This window comes from Filicampus tigris, chromosome 7 (assembly GCF_054856515.1).
Source record: "Filicampus tigris isolate MCC_2025a chromosome 7, RoL_Ftig_1.0, whole genome shotgun sequence".
In the NCBI taxonomy this organism is placed as follows: Eukaryota; Metazoa; Chordata; class Actinopteri; order Syngnathiformes; family Syngnathidae; genus Filicampus; species Filicampus tigris.
In genome coordinates, this window is record NC_141223.1 from 7,510,945 (window position 1) to 7,530,101 (window position 19,157).

Genomic DNA, 19,157 nt, shown 5'->3' on the forward strand with positions numbered 1-19,157 from the left:
TTAATTAAAAAGGGAAAAGTGATGCCCGCCAGGCAACCTCCTCCAGATTCGTCTTTCCTCTGAGCTACCATCTGAGCATTGACTGCGGAAACAAAGTTATGACAGAAAAATGAGTCAGATTAAAAAAAAAAAAAAAGACTACAGGAATTCAGAAGATAAGATACAGGGAGTACCTTTAGGTGCTCAGTATGTGGAATTTGTTTTCTCTCTGCGTCGTTACATGACATTTGTCAAGTGAAAAAAGGCTTTCCCTTTGCGCTTTTGAATACCAAATTAACATACAGATGACGTCAAAATGATCCCTCTTCAAACAAAAACTGCATGCCAGGCAGTCGTCACGCTCTTGCACAAACTGCTTGTCCTCTTGGGTCTTACATAATTTGAAGTCTGCAAAAATGTGGTTCTGTTGGTCACAGTTGTGAAGTAATGGGGGGAGGGAGGGGGGATGATTGTCACGCACAGAAACATAATCGGGGGTGGAAGGCCGACTCCAGGTGCCCAGTTTTCAGTGGCCAACTTCACATCACCTGCAAGTGGAGATCTTGTTTCTTTTAAACGTACTTTGCACACACCGATCTCCTGCAAGGACTCCAGCGAGTCTGTTAGCTTCCGCCATGTTCCTGTCGGGAATGAGGGGAGCTGCTTCAATTGGCCGACAATCAAATCGGCTGTGTTCACTCCCACAACGGCGCAAACACCAATTTGTCCATCTCCCAAAATACCAAAAGAAAGAAAACTCCACCCATGCACACAGTTAGACTTCACTTTGCGCTAGACTTGTCATGAAAATGGGGCCCTTTGTATCAAATTCTTTGACACACTGAGATGCAGAGTGTAATAGTTTGGCTGAAACGGTACAACGTCATGGTGCTAAATGTGTGTCCGAAAATGAATCCCCTTTAGAATAAATTTTCCTTGCGTTAAAATACTGTAGTATTGCATTGTGGTCACAGTGAGAGCAGTAGTTCACGAGTGAGCTCATATTATGTTATGCCTCTGGATACAAGCGCTCGGGCCACATTTATGATCTGCCACATGGATTCCCTCATCATGTTACACTAAAAAAAGCACACTGTATGTACTCTGTGTTTATAGCAACACAGGTAGTAAAACCAAACCTCCCATCTATCTGTTGTGATTGGCTCGGGTACAGTAAATGTGTCTATGATGTGCAGTAAAAAATGTTTACATCTATCTTTGCAACGCTTACAATATATTTGGACTCCCTTGAGTTGTTTTGATATTTAGTTCACATTGCCGACTTTCACATAGATTTCTCAGATTCGCGCATTTGTTATATGGTATCTTCTGCGTTTTTCTTTTTTTTTTTTTACATTAAAGCGGAAGTCAACCCAAACATATTTTTTCAAGAATATGTTCCCAGCAGGCCCACTAGTTGAAAAACACCATTCAGATTAATTTTGCGTTTGTGGTATATAAAATTAATTTATATAAAATATAATTTTTTTTAATTATTTTTAATTAATTAAATTATTTTATATAAAATATAGTCCACAAACGCAAAATTAATCTGACTGGTGTTTTTCAACTAGTGGGTCGGCTGACCTGTTTTCTGAATCTGAGCCGTGATTGGTCGTTGTGAGCAGTTGTGATGTCATTTTCAGTCGACAGATGACAAAATGGCCGCCCCCAGAGATGGCTAAAAACGAGCGGATTAACACTTATTCCACAAACGCAATATTTATCAGAATGCCCTGTTTTGTTGTGTAAAAATATACAAATATGAAAATATGTTTGCGTTGACTTCCCCTTTAAATCACTCATCCAAGCTAGCACTCCATAATGAGAGAGCAACAACATTTTTAGAGTCTCCGTGCTTGAATGGGCTTTCCAGATGCCCAACTATTGATAGGCAAACAATTCAAAAGTCACCTTTAAACCAACCAACAACATACATTGACATGTATGTTCTGTGCATTAATAAGTCTCACCTCGGCCGTGTCTGCATTTGTGTTACCTGGCTGCGCTCTCAGTGTGAGGGCATCGCTAATTGGCGGTGAGGCGCCAGTTTCCCAACAAGCACCCAGACCGCCCCGCCCCCACCACGGCCCCTTTTTCAAAAGCGTCAGCCTGAGCGAAGAAAGGTGGCATAAATCCCGGCTGAGGAGTACTCAGACTCCAGCACAAGGCATGATCCTGTATATGAAGTCCATTACATAAACACACTACATAAGTAAATAAAGGAGCACGTTGGCCAGAGTTGCCACGTCCCGGCTGATTGGAGTTTGCCTTGCGTGTGTGTGCCACACAGTGTGGGCCCCTGTCTGCCATCCGTCTGCCTCCAGCGAATTGGACTCCTGTCGCCTTCACAGTGAAGGGCCACTCAACCTGGGTGGATATTCTTTCCCTCACATCTGTTATGAATTTAGCAGAGGCGAGCCATTCAAAGACTCCTTTATGGAGCTATCGGCAGCACTGTGACGGCCTCCTATTAGGACACAAGCGCACCTTCACACACACACACACACTGCCTGGCTCTCACACACACTTCCGTTTAAATCGGCACATTTTTTTTGTAATGATGTGTTGCTCTTTTCTGTTCTGCTGCTTTCTTTGCCTTGATGTCGTAAACATATGCACACAAACCTCCCTTTTTTCACTCAACCAATAATGAAGACTGCACTGAAGTTAGCCCTGACAGCTGCAACTTTTTTCTCTTTTCTTTTTTTTCAAGTGAGTCATCCGCTGGTGAGGCGAAGGAGTGGTTAGTGGTCCATTGCACACTTTAATCTATTTATTGCAGACGCCCCCTCACAAGGCATATGCAAGCTGTACGAGTTAAGAAACATGAGATGAGGGAACAGCAGGCCATCATGCACAGTAACGACTCCACCAGTAGACCAAGATAAGGGAGAAAGGTGTGCAAACACTGTGCAAAATGGCGTCTCCAAAGTTCAACTCGTACTGTACAAGTTAATCACCTGCAATGTCAAGTTAAGTTAACAATTAATGTGCTCACACTACACAGATCAATTAAGAGGCTCGACACCGAATGTAGGAGTTGTTGCTGTTCCACTCAAATCTGATTGTTATTGCGTTTGTGGAATATGAGTTGACAAAATGGCCGCCCCCGCGATGGATGAAAACAGGTGGATTTTGCTGCTTATATCATATTCCACAAATGCAATATTAACCCTAGAACACTAACGTCGGGTGATTTTCACCCACAGTTTTTTTTGTGTGTGATAATTTGTATTGGGAAATTAAAGAAGACAACTTCCAATTTGGCATTCAGTGTTTTTATGAAAAATTTATGAAAACTGTATCTTATCCGGTATATTATATTGGGTTAAATGTACCCGACATTAGTGATGGTTTTACTAATGTTAATGTTAGTGTTCTAAGATTAATCAGAATGTTAGACTAGTGAAGGTGCATAGAGCATATTATTACAAAGAATTTTTTTTTGACTTCAACTTTAAGTTGACTGTCGACTACCAAAATAAAACAGAGAAGGAGAAAATGTGCGAGCCATCTGTGGTTTTTCTATCGCTAAAAACAAGGCTGGACTCTGCTAGTTGACTGCAGAGAGGAGGCTACAGAGGCCTATTTATTATTCCTTCCTCTTACATCAAATGTACAGATATTTAATAATTACAAAAAAAAAAAATAGAATAAAAGAGAATAAAAGTGTGATCTGTCTGAGAAGACACGTAAAAGGGAACTGAAGCGCACAACGGTCGGAGAAAGTTAATTACATTCTGCGAAGCTTTACAAAGACTTGCGAGATATATTTTGGAGCTTGACTGAGCAGAAAGATGAATCCTTCGTATGAATCATGAAAGGCCTCATCCCACTTATTACATCGACAAGTCTGACTGCCTTTCATCTCCCCCACAGCACGCTCATCCAATTGTTTCCGCCACCGTATCAGGATCCCTGAGTTCAAAGAAATCCTCGGGTGACTGGGTTTATTCTCCCAGTTCCTTTTGCTTATTTGCTTATTTTATCAACATGTTTCAGGAGGACTGATGAAGACGTGAACAGGAATACCTTCCACGTATCGTTGTTTGATGAGAGGCCAGAAATGACATAGCGACGGCGTGCGCAGCGTTGCGTTGATGCCCCTGGTTGAGAGGATAAACGACTGATATGCAAATATGCTGTTTGGGGGAGTTTGGTCTATGAGAAGACTTCTTTCAGAAGAGTGCCGGATCCCTTTTGGGAAGAAAACTCCAGAGAGAAAATGGCATCCTCTGAACTCCTCCGTTTCTGCGCTCACCCACTTTTCTTCCCTCATATTTTGGTTATATCATCAAAGCGAGAGGAAGCACATCAGTGGAGAAAATTGGGGGAGAAGACTGTGATTTCTTTTAAATAATGTATTAATAATAACTTGCACTTGCAAGCAAAAGGGAGAGAGAAATTTAGAGCGTTTCACTTCTCGGTCGCATGTAAGTTGACACATTATTTTCAGGGCACCTTTCAGCTCTGTAAGGGAATTCGCGGCTTCTTTTTTTGGCACACCGTTGACTGAGCTCTGTCTGAAGTGTGCCTTGATATGACATAAATCACGTTTAAGCTCAGAGCGCCATGTTCCCATCATAAGAGCTTGACTCTGTGTTGCTTTTGGGAATAGGATCAGTGGGATAGGTGTCAAGATGCACCAAAAAGGCCACATTGTTACCCTGATTCGTAGTTCTACTAAAGCTACATGTGGGTGGTTATTTTGAGAGACAGAAGGCAGGATATTTAAATCGGATGTCAACCCAAACATATATTTTTTTCAAGAATATGTTCTATGCAAGTCCACTAGTTGAAACAAGGCATTCTGATGAATTTTGCATTTGTGGAATAAGAGTTAATCCACCCGTTTTTAGCCATCTCCGGGGGCGGCCATTTTGTCACTTCCGTTGACTGAAAATGACATCACAACTGCTCGGGGCTCAGGGAACAACCAATCAAGGCTGACCTGTTTTCTGAAGCTTGTGATAAGATGATTAAAAAGGGGTGCATTTTGCTGCTTAACTCATATTCCACAAACGCAATATTAATCAGAATGCTGTTTCAATTAGTGGGCATGCTGGGAACATGCAACTAAAATTTGTTTGGGTTGATTTCTACTTTAATGAAAACTGTCCGTCACCCATGATCACATAAAGTGTTGACCAAAGCTTTCACTGTCATGGATTGATTAACCAAATAGGGTAAACCTGAACTGGATCTTCACAGATAAGAACCGTGTGACGTCTGATGCCGGAAAATACAGCGATAACAGTTGCCAGCAAGCTGAGGTGAAATTGTCCTACTATTACGATGATCCACATACATGGACAGGTTATGCACAGATTAATGGTGAAAAAAGTTTTGAAATTTTCTTATGTCTTTTTTATCACAAAAAATGGCCTTTGACTTTTTATATCTACTGTATACACCAACCAGCCACAGCAATTTGACCAGATCCAAAACAAGAGCTGCATCAAGAATGATTCCTTTACAAATCTAATGAGTCTGACTTTTGAGTTTTAAGAGATGACATATTTTTATGAACTGTTTCTTACACAATATAATTACAATTACAATTACACAATATAAGAAACTACACCGGACTGCAATGCATTTGGCATCACGTCTGGCAAGTCAACACACACTTGTTCCCTCCTCGCCATAAGCACCCTCGCGACTGACTTTGACCTCAGGTAAATATTTGCTGGGCAACTTTCTCCTCCACATCCACAACCACACGCCCCAGTTGTCAGTTTGCGGAGAGTTCAAAGGTCAATCTGAGCACGGCCAGTGTGTGTGTGTGTGCGAATGCACCTGCTGCTGATTTTGACCTGTTTTGGAAGCAGAGCCTACTTGAAACCTGAAAAGTGCACTCATTGCTGTTGTTCATGCCTTCAAATACATTGGAAAATGTCAATCTTTGTTTGAATCTAACAAATTCCACACACTGTTTTTACACCTCACTAAATGCTAATCACATTTAAACAGCTGTGTTGTCTACTGTATATGAATTACTATTCAAAATGAACCACAATTACAAACCAAAATTAAGTTTAGTTAAGTGCACAGCATTTCTGTGGAGGCTTTTGTTTTCTTTTTTTTGCATCATCATCAGCCGGAAGTTGTTTGAAATGCATTTTTAGAAGGCTAAAAATCAATCCTCTCATCCATCAGTTACATTACTGGCACATTTTTCACTCACCCACTCCACACCTTTGCTCCATTCTTCAAGTTAACATTTACAGAAGGCTTGCTGACTCAACTTTTCATTTATGTCTGGACACACGTCAGATGTGTCATCTCCTGAGAATGCTGACTTGCACAAACTCATACTCAGCTATGTACTAACTTATTTCATCTTACTGAGAGTCATTAATATGCTAACCACAATAAGCAGTAAGTGACAAACGATTTGTCAAAAAGTAATACCAGAATGCAACAAACACAAAACAAGGTGAAATCAAGTCTTGCTCATAGCCTTTATTGGAAAACCTTTACACGTAATTACTCCTGAAACCTGCCTAGACTATAAATATACATATAAAAGGGGTGTGTAAAAGACAGTCAGGTCTCATCTTGAGAAGGGCAGTCAAATTTCACTCATTGGTTGTAAAAGTGGAGTAATGCAGAAACTAACACCCAAACATTAAGGCTTGAGAAAAGAACACTACGAAGAAAATACAATCACAGGATGGACACAGGGGGGGCTATAGGCCAGCGTCTAGGCTGGTCGTGTAAAACCTACGCAGGAAAATATTCAACTGATGGGATAAAGACATATTTCCTTCCCTGTATGACGTTAAGAATAAAGAGTAGCTACATACAGTAGGTCTGAGCAGATCTGTCACTGAACCTGATAGAAGACAGGAGAGGAGCGCCACCTGGTGACTCAGTGAAGTCATCCACCGAGGAGCTGCTTTTTGATTGTGAATCATTGCTGAAGTGTTCTTGACTAAAAACGCACGACTAAACCCGCCATTTCTGCCAGGAAAGATGAGTTTTAAAAAAGAATATATGAAACACGTTCTCTGCACAAATACAAGAGTCCTGATTAAACATTTATGCCGATGTGACTTCTTACAAAACCCAAATGAAATGTGCAAAAAATATGAACTCTTCAAAAATACCCATATTGATAAAACATATTTGTTGTTTTACAAATGTTTATGCACATTACTTTATCAAAGTGGTCCTGCAGCTGCTGGCTTGTTTGGTACATTTTCCACAAAGTAGTGCACTTGGCAGAACCTTGAGGTACCGCTTTGTTTAAAGTGGCAGGCCACTATAGAACAGAAGCTGAAAATGATGACACTTGCTGGGTCAGCTTGCTGGTTCCAAACTCACATTAGGGCAGTACAGTACAACACAGCATGTGATCAAAGTGTTTGAGAATTGAAGAAAACAAGTTTAATGTACAAAACTTGCATTTAACTGAGGCCTCCGGCAAAGATACTTAAAATTTTGTCATTGTACATTATTTAAAGTGTCCATGGTGTGCATGGGGGGGTCTTAGCTACATGAACATCGACTTGGTACTTTCAGTCCCACCCCCCGTCACCCAAAGCAAAGAAAACAATTGGTGCACTGCTGTGACATGGGATCATTTTTAAAAAAGCCCCCAAAAAGTGGACAAGGCCTTATGTGCTTCTCTTCTATGCACATCGAGTCAGGCTGATTCCATCCCAGCAGTATTTGAGAGGAACGTGAAAGGAAAAAGAAAGAAAAAAAAAAAAATTCTGTTGAAGAGCTGTGAGGACCTCTCTAAAATATCTAATTTTTCTCTGGAAAAACAAATAAAACAAAAATAAAATGCACCAATAGCACGTTACAAATATAAATCCTTTTTGAAAAATATGAACAGAAATTCAGTAAGACAAAGAGTCATTGTGAGGTTTAATTCCCTGCTGGCTGATGGAAAGGAGTCTCTGATCACTTGGACAAGAAATACGAAGTCAAAAAGAAGATGGATGACAAACCCCAAAACTCCCTGGGGCTTCATGAGCGTTTCTGTCTCTTGGAATGTCGCTGCCGGCCTGGCCCCTCGTCATCGCTGCTCTCCCTGTCGGCCTCCGAGCGGCCCCGCCGCTGCCGAGTTCTACGAGTGTCTCGCTCACCGTCGCAATCCTCCTCCCTGTAATCCTTCCTGGCTGCTTTGGAAGCCGTCCTCTTACTTCTCCTCTTGCCGCTGTCCTCCTCTTCCTCCTCACTCTCCTCGTCTTGTGCTCCCCGTCTGTTGCTGCTTTTCTTGGCATTTGACTTGCCATTCTGAATTCTTTTTTGCGGCGGTGCCCGATCCTTCTCCTCCTCCTCCTCCTCCTCCTCTTCTTCTTCTCCCTCCTCCTCCCCTTCATCTTCCTCCTCTGACGATGCGGGAGCGCGACTGGCACGCTTGCGCGAGCGTCGTCGGAGGTAGCTGAGGCTTGGTAGCAGCTTCTGGAGCAGCTCCGTGAAGGCTGTCTCCGTCTTGGTCATGCAGGAGAGCACGGTGCTGCCCTGCTCATTGTACTCTTCCGCATTGGCGAAGACCAGCTTCATGTCCTCCATGAAGTCGTGACCGTGGCGATATGAGCCTTGGCTGAACTTGCTCTGCATGGTCTGGAAATCCATGGGCTGCGAAATGATGTCCAGATAGTCCTCCGCCTCCTTTGTCGACACGGGTTCCCTGAGGGGGAAGAAGAGCATTCAAGATCAGATTGATATTTTTTTACTCCTTTAGATGGTGCTCTTGGTTTAAAGATAAAGGCTACTGCAATTGAACTGTATTAAATTTCCACTGTATTTTAAACCAACAGTGCCATCTAGAGGAGTAAAAAAGTATCAACCAAAGCTGCATTTGTCCATCACTACCCGAAACAATTTTTTAGAGATTTAAAGGATCGCTTGGAAAATTTTAAACCAACAGTGCCATCTAGAGGAGTAAAAAAGTATCAACCAAAGCTGCATTTGCCCATCACTACCCGAAACTATTTTTTAGAGATTTAAAGGATCGCTTGGAAAATTTTAAACCAACAGTGCCATCTAGAGGAGTAAAAAAGTATCAACCAAAGCTGCATTTGTCCATCACTACCCGAAACTATTTTTTAGAGATTTAAAGGATCGATTGGAAAGACATAAGCCTAGGAACGGACAAGACAAATTGATGTTAATGAGACTTGATTTACATTGCAATCAAGTGTCTGAAGTATTATTCACATCGGTAACAATGTCCACTCACCTAAAGGGCCAGCTGTATCGGAACTTGGTCAGTTTTTTAAGGATTTCCTCACACTTCTCCAACTCCAGTGCTTGTCTGCGAACTCCTGACTGGGAGCTCTGACGCACCTTCAGAAACGACGCATAAGTAACATTTAGAACGGCACACAAATACCAAAAGAATATTTTGACTGTTAAGAACTGTGGGGAAAAAAAACACAACATTTGACAGTGAGTATTCGGACTGATCTGCTTTCTCACCAGTTCATCGATGTCCGCGGGGCTGCTGGGGCCCGTCCTCTGCTTGCCGCTCTGACTAGTGGAGGACGACTTCTTTTTGGGTTTACTTTTCTGCACGGCTGAAGACTGCTTACTCTTCTTTCTTGGCCTCACTGTCAAGCAAAACAAAAGGCAATTAAGACACGCTAAATTAAGAAACACTAATGAGAAAATGATGCAGATAATCACCAAAGGTGTATCCTGTAATCTTTTTGACTGATTGGCTCCTGAGAATTTTGACGAAAAATTTACCCCCCATGGAAAAAAAAAAAAGACTAAATCACGCACAAACTTAAGTTTGGGTGCTTGTTGCTGTTTGAATTCAATTTTTTTTTTTCAAGGATGAAGTGCAGTTTCAGTTCAATCTCAATCCAAAAGGAGTTTTACTCCACGCCCAGTTTGCAACAACGCCAAGATTAAGTGTTCCTGTCTGCAAAACTCACAGCTGTGGCCCATGGCCTTGTATTCAGACTCTTCCTCATCATCTTCCTCCTCGTCAGAGTCTTCCTCTTCAGACTCCTCTTCATCTTCTTCATCGCTGTCTTGCTTGTAGTTCCTATAGAAGACAAGTTTATTGCTGAAAATTTCATTGTAGCATTCAAAAAAGTGGCACTGGTTTGAATTTTTTTCTAAGCAGAGTGAAGTGCGAAATACAGAGCCACCGCTCACTGATATGAACGCTTACCTTGAGCGCGTGCCCCGTCTGGCCACTGCGGGCTGACAGGCCGTGCACAACCACTCGCCTTCGGGAATGCGGTGCAGCACTGGTCTCAGGCAGAAAAGATGGAAGGCCTTGTTGCATTCGTCACAGAGGATAAGTTTCTCGTCATCACCTGAGGAGGATTGAACGATTTTTTTTCTTTGAATTTAGACCGCTTGAATCATTCTCTCACAGTTTTGTCATGGTATTTGCTCCACTGCTGACGGCCATGTTGTTGTTGTTGTTTTTAAATCATGTTATAGCTTCTACTAAGATTTGCTCATTTCCAAGCAACAATTTTTAAAGACTGTTGTTTTTACCTTTTTTCCGACAAACTTTGCAACGGGCGTTCTCGGCAGACATGTCCCACTTAATGCAGGCATCCAACATTCCCAGCAGCACATGCATGCGGGAGAAGGTTTGGGCCTCACGGATAGCTGTCCTCCACTTCTCTAGTGCAGTTGCCACCTGAGGGGATGTATTGGAATTAAATCATGGTTGGACCAAATCTGGGTATTGTAAAGGACGCATGCAACAGCAGGCCCAGTCAGTGTCTGTTTTTGTGAACGTATAAAATGAATAACTTTGTGATACAATCTTGTGTGTATACATGCAATGTTAATATAAATTTTAAATGTAACACTATACATACTATACCAGTAGCAACTTATGAAAATTGGCTTGGGAGGGTGTTCTGATCAGTACTCAGCATGTTTCTTCCTTTTTTTTGAGCCATTCTCTTACCTTGGCCTCTTCTGCCAATTTCTTTTCCTCATCCACCTCTTCAGCTTTGTTTTCTTCGCCGCCTTGCTTTTTCTTCAGTTTCTGCTTGGGTGCCATGAAACCTTGCAAGAACTTCTTGATCACACATGCCTGAATGGTGATGATGGACTCTCCTAATTCTTTCAAGTTGTCCATTTTTTCCAGCTGTGTACAGATGATGCAATAGAAATAGAAATTTGGGCAAAATTTGACAATCACATATGGGGGTGGGGGGATTGGGGGGGACCTCAATTTCCATTACAGGTTGAATACAGTGTTGGAAAACGGCAGCACGCAGTTATGCCAGTCTTCAGTAACAGCCAATACATAAAAACAGCTGTAGGTTACCATACACAGATCGCCTGCTCACCTCATCTTCTATGTCCTTGTCATCATCAAAGTATCCCAAGCCACCTTTCAGAAGGCGTGAGGCTATCTCCTGAATATCACTGCGTAAAAAATTCAGCAGCTCTGTGTCCTCATCAGGGACCTCAAGGCCCACTTTGTCCTTTCGGGTCAAATTGATGGAGTGTATGATGTCCTGGTAACTGTGCAAGGACATCAGGACCATAGTTACTTCCATTACTGTTGCTTGTGAGTTACGATCTAAAAGTACGGGAAACTAATGGGACAAGGTCGTTACGTACAAATAGGATTAGAATAGAAATTAGGGCTGACGCTATCGAATATTTGGGTATTCGGATGTCCTACTGAAAATACTATTGAATAATCGGGTATTCGGATAAAAATAAAAAATGGTTGGTTATAAATGCAGAATACAAAAAAAACATTTAAACTTAATAATGAAGGGCCACTTGGTTTTCATTTTCAGATAATCAGCATTTCGAATTTAAACTGCAGAGCAGCACACAATTTTCCTCTCTAGAAACAGTGATGACAAGTCAAGTCAGCGGTTACGCAGCGACACGTTGCTGGGAACAACTTCAAAATAAAAGCATACTATTTGGTAAACAAAGTCTTATTTTGAAGTTGGCCTTCTTACCATGATGGCATAGCATAAACTATTGTTGCGGCGCTTAGCTTGACTTTTTCTTCCTGACAGCGGGATGCGAAAATAAGCCAGTACCCGAGACAGAAAAAATGCCTCATGTATTTTTTTAACAGAGGTACTCGAATTACTCGCACTTGTTTCAGCCCTAATAGAAATAAAAAAGATATATATAACTATTCAAGTCTTGAGCATGAATTCATCCATTCACCTGCTTTCTATCTTTGCTTTCAGTTCACTCTCTCTAACTCCATGAGGATGAAGACTGTCCACCAATTCCTCCAGTTCAGCAGGACTGTCGCATATGAACCTGGCGGTATCGGGTGATTACAAAGCAGATATGACTCTGAACAGTGCACAAATTCTCAAACCAAAAGGCAAAGAGAAAGATGAATGTAAAACACTCACCAGAGATTCTGTCCCTGCTTAGGACTTGTAGTTTCGACACAGACGTCTGTTGCTGCTCCCAGCTGGGCCCCGTCGTTATTAGTACCATCGATACTTCCGTCATCATCAGCCTCTACAAAAGCATTTTGATCAAATCAATATAAATTGTGCTTATTTTCAGTGGGAAAATAACACGAATAGACTCTTTTACATTACTTGCACATGCTTATGGCTATAAAAAGTATTTTCTTGCTCGTGTCACAGCAGCCTCACCGTCGTCTTCGTCGTCCACATCAGGCTCAGTTGTTTTTTCCTCAGGAGGAGGCGTGAAGCTGTAGTCGATGCTGTCATGCACCCAGCCTTTCTCAATGTACAGTCCAGGAACAACATCAGAGAAAAACCAATATCTGGACAAATGGCCATGTATTAATACTTTTGCCTCGTTATTTTTTTAAGTTAATTGACACACCATTATTCAACTCATTCACTGCCAGATATTTTCAGACCCTCTTTTATCCTAACCTTTGAAAAAATATATAAACAAGTGCCTAGGATTGAATGGCTGGACTGTGAGAAAAGACAAGTAAATTCGTCAATGGCAGTGAATGAGTTCATAATTTAAATAATTTCAAAGTTACATAATTTCACTGACCTGTTATGATTTCTGTCTGTACCCAGTGGCGTTCTACGCAGGACCTGTTTGGCCTTTGTTATACCCTCCTGAAAATTCTTTTCCGCGGTCGCTCTTTGTCTGCGCAGTCGCTCTTCTTCGGCCGCCTCTTCCATGCGTTCTTGGAGATGATCATTTAGAAACAATTAAGTCCCCAAATGCAACCACAATTGCCTATATGACTGATTTGAAGAGTGTGAAGGGAAGCAAGGATCACCTTTGTTCTGTTTGTCCATCTCCTCTCTTTCTCTCTTGGCCTGCATGCTCATCAGCTGCCTGCTCTTGACTGAGCTGATCAAGTCCACCAGCTCAACTTTTACTTCTTTCTTGATTTCCTTCCTTGGATCATCCTTTTTTTTCTTCTCATCTAGGGCCACGAAAAAAGATATATCATGTTTCATAAGCGCTACCAATGTTTCACTGAATGCAGAATGAACATACGAAAATGTATTGTTTTTCAGTTCCCATTTCACTTCTTTGATAATTCCACATTTACCTTTGCCCTCGACCTCTTTTTGCTTCTTCTTCTCAGCCTTCTTGCGGTTGACCTCTTTCAGCATGGCCACGCGCTCCTTCCACAGTTCGGCTGTCCGTTGCTGCATGCCATCAACGTGGTCTTCCACTGAGTATGTCATGAGAATGCGGTGGCAAAGTGCCACCAGCAGGCTGACTTTTTCTTCTGGGTCGAGCTCAAACACCTCGACAGTTTCAAGCTTCTCCAGAAACTCGCTGGTCACCACATCATCGAAGCCGCTCATGGCCAGGTCCACAGAGCCCTGACCACTCTCCTCACCTTGAGCATCGAAAGGACGCAAACACAGCCTCGCCAGCTCTGATACAGAGTGCAGGGTAAGGGGGATCTCAGATAAGGGGATATCAAGCTCACTGTAGCCCTCTGCCAGCTCGTCTTGCAGCAGCGTCTGAAGCAGCACCACCAGCACACGGTTCAGGTAGTGGAACCCGGAGCGTACTCCGGCCACCGATTCCATCAGAGCCGTAGATGTGATGGGATACTTATCATCTGGCATAAGCAGTCCAGCATAGCAGCGAAGGAACTCCACAACCATGGCGACGTCACCAAACAGGGTGTTGGGCAGCCCCTCGGGCATGTCAACGAGCTTAAAGGTCGGTAGCGCCTTGCCGCCTTTGATATCCTGGTCCTCGTATCGGCGCGACTGTTCAAGGCGGAGTAGCATCTCCTTCTCCCGACGTTCCTTGGCTTTTTCCCGAAGTTTCTCTTTGAGATCATTCCGCCTCTTCTTCAGTTCTTCTTGCTTTTCCTCTTCACTCATGGCTGCCCAGCGTTTTTTTTGCTCCAATCTCTCCCAGCGTTTCTCAACCAGCTCTTTCAGCTCATCGGGTAGTCTGTCACGGTCGTCTGGTGACAAGGCCTTTGCGGCCTTTGAGATGAGGGCAGACAGAACATTCTTTTTGTCCTCTTTGCCCTTGTTCTCCTTATAGTAACGAAGGAGGTGGAGAGCCATTGGATGTAATGGCTTCCCTAGTTTGGGAGTGCCTGTGCTACTACTGCGGGCTCGTTTTTTGGGGCTGCCTGCAGCAGGGCTCTTCGCTAGATGCAGCAGGGTCATCTGCTTCATCTTTGGCGTCTTGGCACTTGCTTTTGCATCTTTTCGAGAAGCTTTAAGAATATTCTTATCACCACTCTTTCCAGGTTTCTTTCCGTCCTTCTTGTCTCCGGATTTTTTAACAGATTTTGGACTGGAGAGACCCGAGCTTTTACCTTCGCCTTTTTTGGGCGTTCCAGAGTTCTTTACATCTAATGGTGAACCATTCATTTTTATTTTCTACGCAAGGAAAAAGCAGAGAAGACACAACGCCATTAAAGCTTTAAAGAGGAACTATCTGCTCACACGTGTCATCGTTTGCGCTCAATTGATCTTACCTGCACGTGACCCCAGATGGTGGGACTAAGGGGTTTCCCGAGAGCGTCTTTCTTGCCTTTTCTTTTCTTCTCCCCTTTTTCATTTCCCACGTGTTCTCCTGGTGCGCCAGGTGTCTTTGGCCTCTTTCTCGGTTTACCTTCGGGAGAAGTCAAGCTCTTGCGCTTGGCAGAAGGATTCTCAGCTAAAAACTTTAGGCAAACAAAAGCATGAGTTGATATCATTCGCAACCATATAAGGAAGAAATGACCAGTGCCGTACCTTGTGTGGGTCGAGAAGAAAGTCACTGAATTTACTGGGCAGGTTAAACTTTTTCACTAATTCATCTTCAACCACCCAGGGTGCACTCTCCCCCATGCCCAGTCTCTGTGCATAGTGCCTGATGAAGTAACGAATGATCTCTTTGGTTGGCGGGCGCTCTGTTCTGAACAAACTGTCTGCTGGTACATCACTGATTACCTGTGGCGCCGGTCAGAAAAAAATTCTTCTTTTAGTGTTTAAGTATGAAACAAAACATTTCAAAGACCAAATAATGTTGATAAATATATCATGTTAATAAACAATGCATGGCTTCCGCCCCGTCACCCAGAGAAAAAAAGTGTACATCATCGTCTTTGTTGACAAGAAAACAAAAACATACAAACCTTGTCCTCACTGACGAGCTTGACGTCGTACTTATGAGGAAGGAACTTGGGAATTACCCACCTCTTCTTTTCTTCCTTCATAGCAGTGGGAAGTTTTCTTGGAGAGCGCCGCGCTCTATCACCTGAAAATGAAGAATACAATGTCACTAACACTAAAACATCAAGTAATGAAGTAAAACTACCTGCAAAACATGCACCGCAATGTTTGGGTGTGCACGTCATACGACACATTTATTTACTATAGGGATTAGGTTTGCTTTTATTTATTTTATTTTTTAAAAACACACTGCACACATGTAGGCATGCAAGGAGAGTCAGGGTAAAGGGGCTCAAACATTTACCCTGACAGTTTCAGTTGTCACTTCAGCCTTCGTCGGAGTTGCACAGCTCTGACAAAGACTAAAGTGACATCCAAATTTTTTAAAAAGCAGACAAGATGAATGCAACCAAAAAATAGCATGTTTGTTGAGCCATTAACATTGCATCATCAGTGTCCCCATGCAACAACAGCATTATCAATGTGTTCAACGGTTATTGCTGAAACTTACTGAGACTCTCTCTCCTACTCTCCTCCTCTCTATGGGCAGGTTCCTTCCTCTGGTTCTCTTGACTGGCATTCTCTTTGTCACTGGATGGAGAATCACAGGCGCCTTCAAGCTTCTTCTCTCCCGCTTCACCCTCAGGGTGCTCAAGGGGATGAATCTTTGCCACCTTTGCTCGTAAACTTTTGTCTTGGCTCACCTGAGTTGAAATATGTTTGAGAGTATTTTAACAAGCATCAACATGTTAACCACGTTTCTGTTTTATGAATTATGCAAGTTAAAAGCAAAAAAATCGAATCTTAAGAGGAACCATTTTGCAAAACAGACAAGAACTAACTGCAGATTAAACTCACCGTGAAGTCACACTCTTCCCCAACTGCATACTTTGTGAGGATTTCTACCCAGGCCATTTCAACCAGTTTGTCTAAAGACACTGTGTTGTGGTGTACCATCTCCAGGATGGGCTTCTCAAACCAGTGAGGATATTCCTCCTGAAGCCTGCACGGATACAATTGTGTCAAATTAGATAAAAGTTTAGAAATTGGTCTCCTGAAAAAGTACCATGGAGTGAAATATTTTCATAAACACCTTTGATTAATATGTGTAGTTTCTATCACATTGTATTTGATAACAAGGAGTTTTCCCAAACTATGTTCAATGTAAGCGTGTGAAATAAATGTATCTTCAATAACAGCTTACAAATAATTTTGATGCCAATTTGGCTTGGAATACCGTAAGGGAAAAGTCATTTCCACTGTGACCCTAGACCACCAACTTTTATCAGTGTGCAATATTGACATCAGAAAGAGAGTATTACTTAGTGTTACTTTAAATATGGCTCCTGAGTTGGAGCAACTGTATCACTGCGTAGCTCTGTGCTTTGTCATGATGTATCTTTGCTGCACCTGGGGTTCTTGTCTCTGACACCTCCATACTGTTAATCGTTAGTGTCAATTTTCTTTACATTTCCGTGTTGCTGATTTGAAGTGCGCTTTTCTAAGGCGAGAGCTGAGTTAGGATGACTCAATCACACGCACAGCCTCCAAAATAGAAAGAGAGGCGGGGCACCAGCATTATCCAACCACAGCATGGCTGAAAGCCTTATGACCTTCACTGGTCTGTGAGTATGGCTTTGTCTTCACACTTCTGAGATACTATCACAACATTGAAACTACAATTAGAGGTAACTGTTGATTGTGGATACAAAATGAAACACTGCTTCCAAGTCATTAACAGTTTAGTCTCATCATGACATCTGCTTCAACAGTCTGCATGGGTCAAAGGAATACCAATACCACTCAGAATATTGCAAAAGTAACTTGTAAACAAATAAGAATCAATACTTACAATTCTGTGACTTCTTGTTCCTCCTCCCATGCTTCTTTGTGTGTCAGCTGAATGCTTCCAGTGCTCTTGCACGTCCAGATGCGCTCTTCATACCTCGTCAAGCGGGCCTCATACTCACTATTGACATTTTGTCAAGGACAACTTTTGTATACATACAAGCCATTTGGGATTCATGCAGTCACAAACCATATCAGCCAAAGTATAAACAAGAAAACAAATAATGAACTTCATAATCACTTGGGTGTAGGAATCAGCTTATGAACAAATAATGTAGGATTCATTTTATGAACAAATAAGTCTATAATCTTAGAAGGAAAAGTGCAGACTAAAGTACGACATTGATTTGTCATTAAGCACTGTATCTAATAGTTTTCCAGAGCGTATATTACAAGTCAAAGTCACATTTCAAGTATCATCTGTCGCTTATCCAACTGCGAGCGTGCGTTGACCATCACTGGAGACTTGGTGTCAAAAATCTAGTAAACTGGGAAAGAAACGGCGCAACGTGTGTACTTTATATAGTATGTTCAGTCATTTTCACGCCTAAAAAAAAAATAATAATAGTCACACGTCAGACTTGGCGCTAACAGATGTGAACGGGCTATTGTGACATAACACCAACATTAGCATTGGACTACCATATCCGCACGCGATGACGGTTGACAGCAGATTCGCATAAGCTAATAGTAAAAGGGAATGTATCCAAAAATGACGACATAATAGAACCAAAGTATTCAGCTGACTCTCGAGGTCGGTAATTTGTTGGTTTTAGCACGTGTATAGAGGCTAGCCCGCTTACCGACGAGAAGTAACAGTGCACGAGGGAAAGCTAAAACGATGGAAATATTGGCTCATAACAAATTAACGTTATACACAGCTACGCACATTTGTACACGGGCATGTGTGGTGTAATACACAACCAAGGGACAAGATGACCAAATAGCTACTGGTGTACGGCGCCAGGTCGACATGATTACCGGCATCACGTTTAGAGGATACTCTTTGTTCCTGAAGGCCTCCTTGGTGTGCTCGATGATGTAGACCTCCTCTCCCGGGCCTAGCGGCTCGGCTAACGGCTTAGCTAATGGGTAAGGCTTCCGGCCCAAAAGAGGCGCCATTGTAAATCAAGTGGTGACTGAGCAATGAAATAATCACTTGAACACTCTGATGAAAAATAATATGATCGTAACTTGTATCCAGACGGCTGGTAGCATGTATCACGTTTTCACCGGTAGGCCTGGATCTCAACGTGTAGCAGCTAGCGGGCTAGTTGGTAGCCCGGATTGCTATCGCGTTGCAAAACAAAACAGTATCACTTCGTCCTCGCCTCCTCATCGAATTCCTCTGCTCTGCTTTAGCAGTGACGCCATAGCTGTTCCAAGTACATTCCCAGATACACAGACTCTTTTTATTCTACTGTCGAGGTTATTTTGCCAACTTTTATCTTCCCGGTAGACCTGTCAGGATGGAATCCAAGTGCCAAGTCAAATTCGCGGCAAGAGCCCACAGTCCAGCAGGAGGTCTGGCGCGAAGAACACCTCACTCGGAAACTTGACTGTGCAAGCCGAGGTCTTGAGTTTCTTCTGCTTTTCTACTGATCGTTCTTCGTTTTACGAAAAAAATATATGTTGGTAGTTCCTGAAAATAATGTCTTGAAGAGGTTAATTCCTTGTCGAAATGGCGGGAGTTTCTCGAACACCGGCACAATTTCGCACACCCTCAACTCTCCGGTTTCCCCGGCAGCAAGCGGCGTAGCA

At 42.5% G+C, this 19,157-nt stretch overlaps 1 protein-coding gene across 1 annotated transcript; it reads right to left on the reverse strand.

Moving 5' to 3' along the window:
- Positions 1-6,427: 6,427 nt before the first annotated feature.
- On the reverse strand, positions 6,428-19,148 carry baz1b (bromodomain adjacent to zinc finger domain, 1B). The gene is made up of 21 exons (XM_086036247.1): positions 18,400-19,148; positions 17,401-17,517; positions 16,407-16,551; positions 16,060-16,252; positions 15,512-15,633; positions 15,129-15,326; positions 14,870-15,058; positions 13,463-14,771; positions 13,184-13,333; positions 12,949-13,087; positions 12,570-12,703; positions 12,318-12,429; positions 12,121-12,219; positions 11,271-11,448; positions 10,883-11,065; positions 10,459-10,606; positions 10,124-10,271; positions 9,882-9,994; positions 9,421-9,551; positions 9,182-9,288; positions 6,428-8,629 (listed from the first exon to the last, which is right to left on the reverse strand). Exons 1-21 carry the CDS (start codon positions 18,516-18,518, stop codon positions 7,963-7,965), a joined length of 4,701 nt encoding a protein of 1,566 aa, XP_085892373.1. The 5' UTR covers positions 18,519-19,148; the 3' UTR covers positions 6,428-7,962.
- Positions 19,149-19,157: the final 9 nt, after the last annotated feature.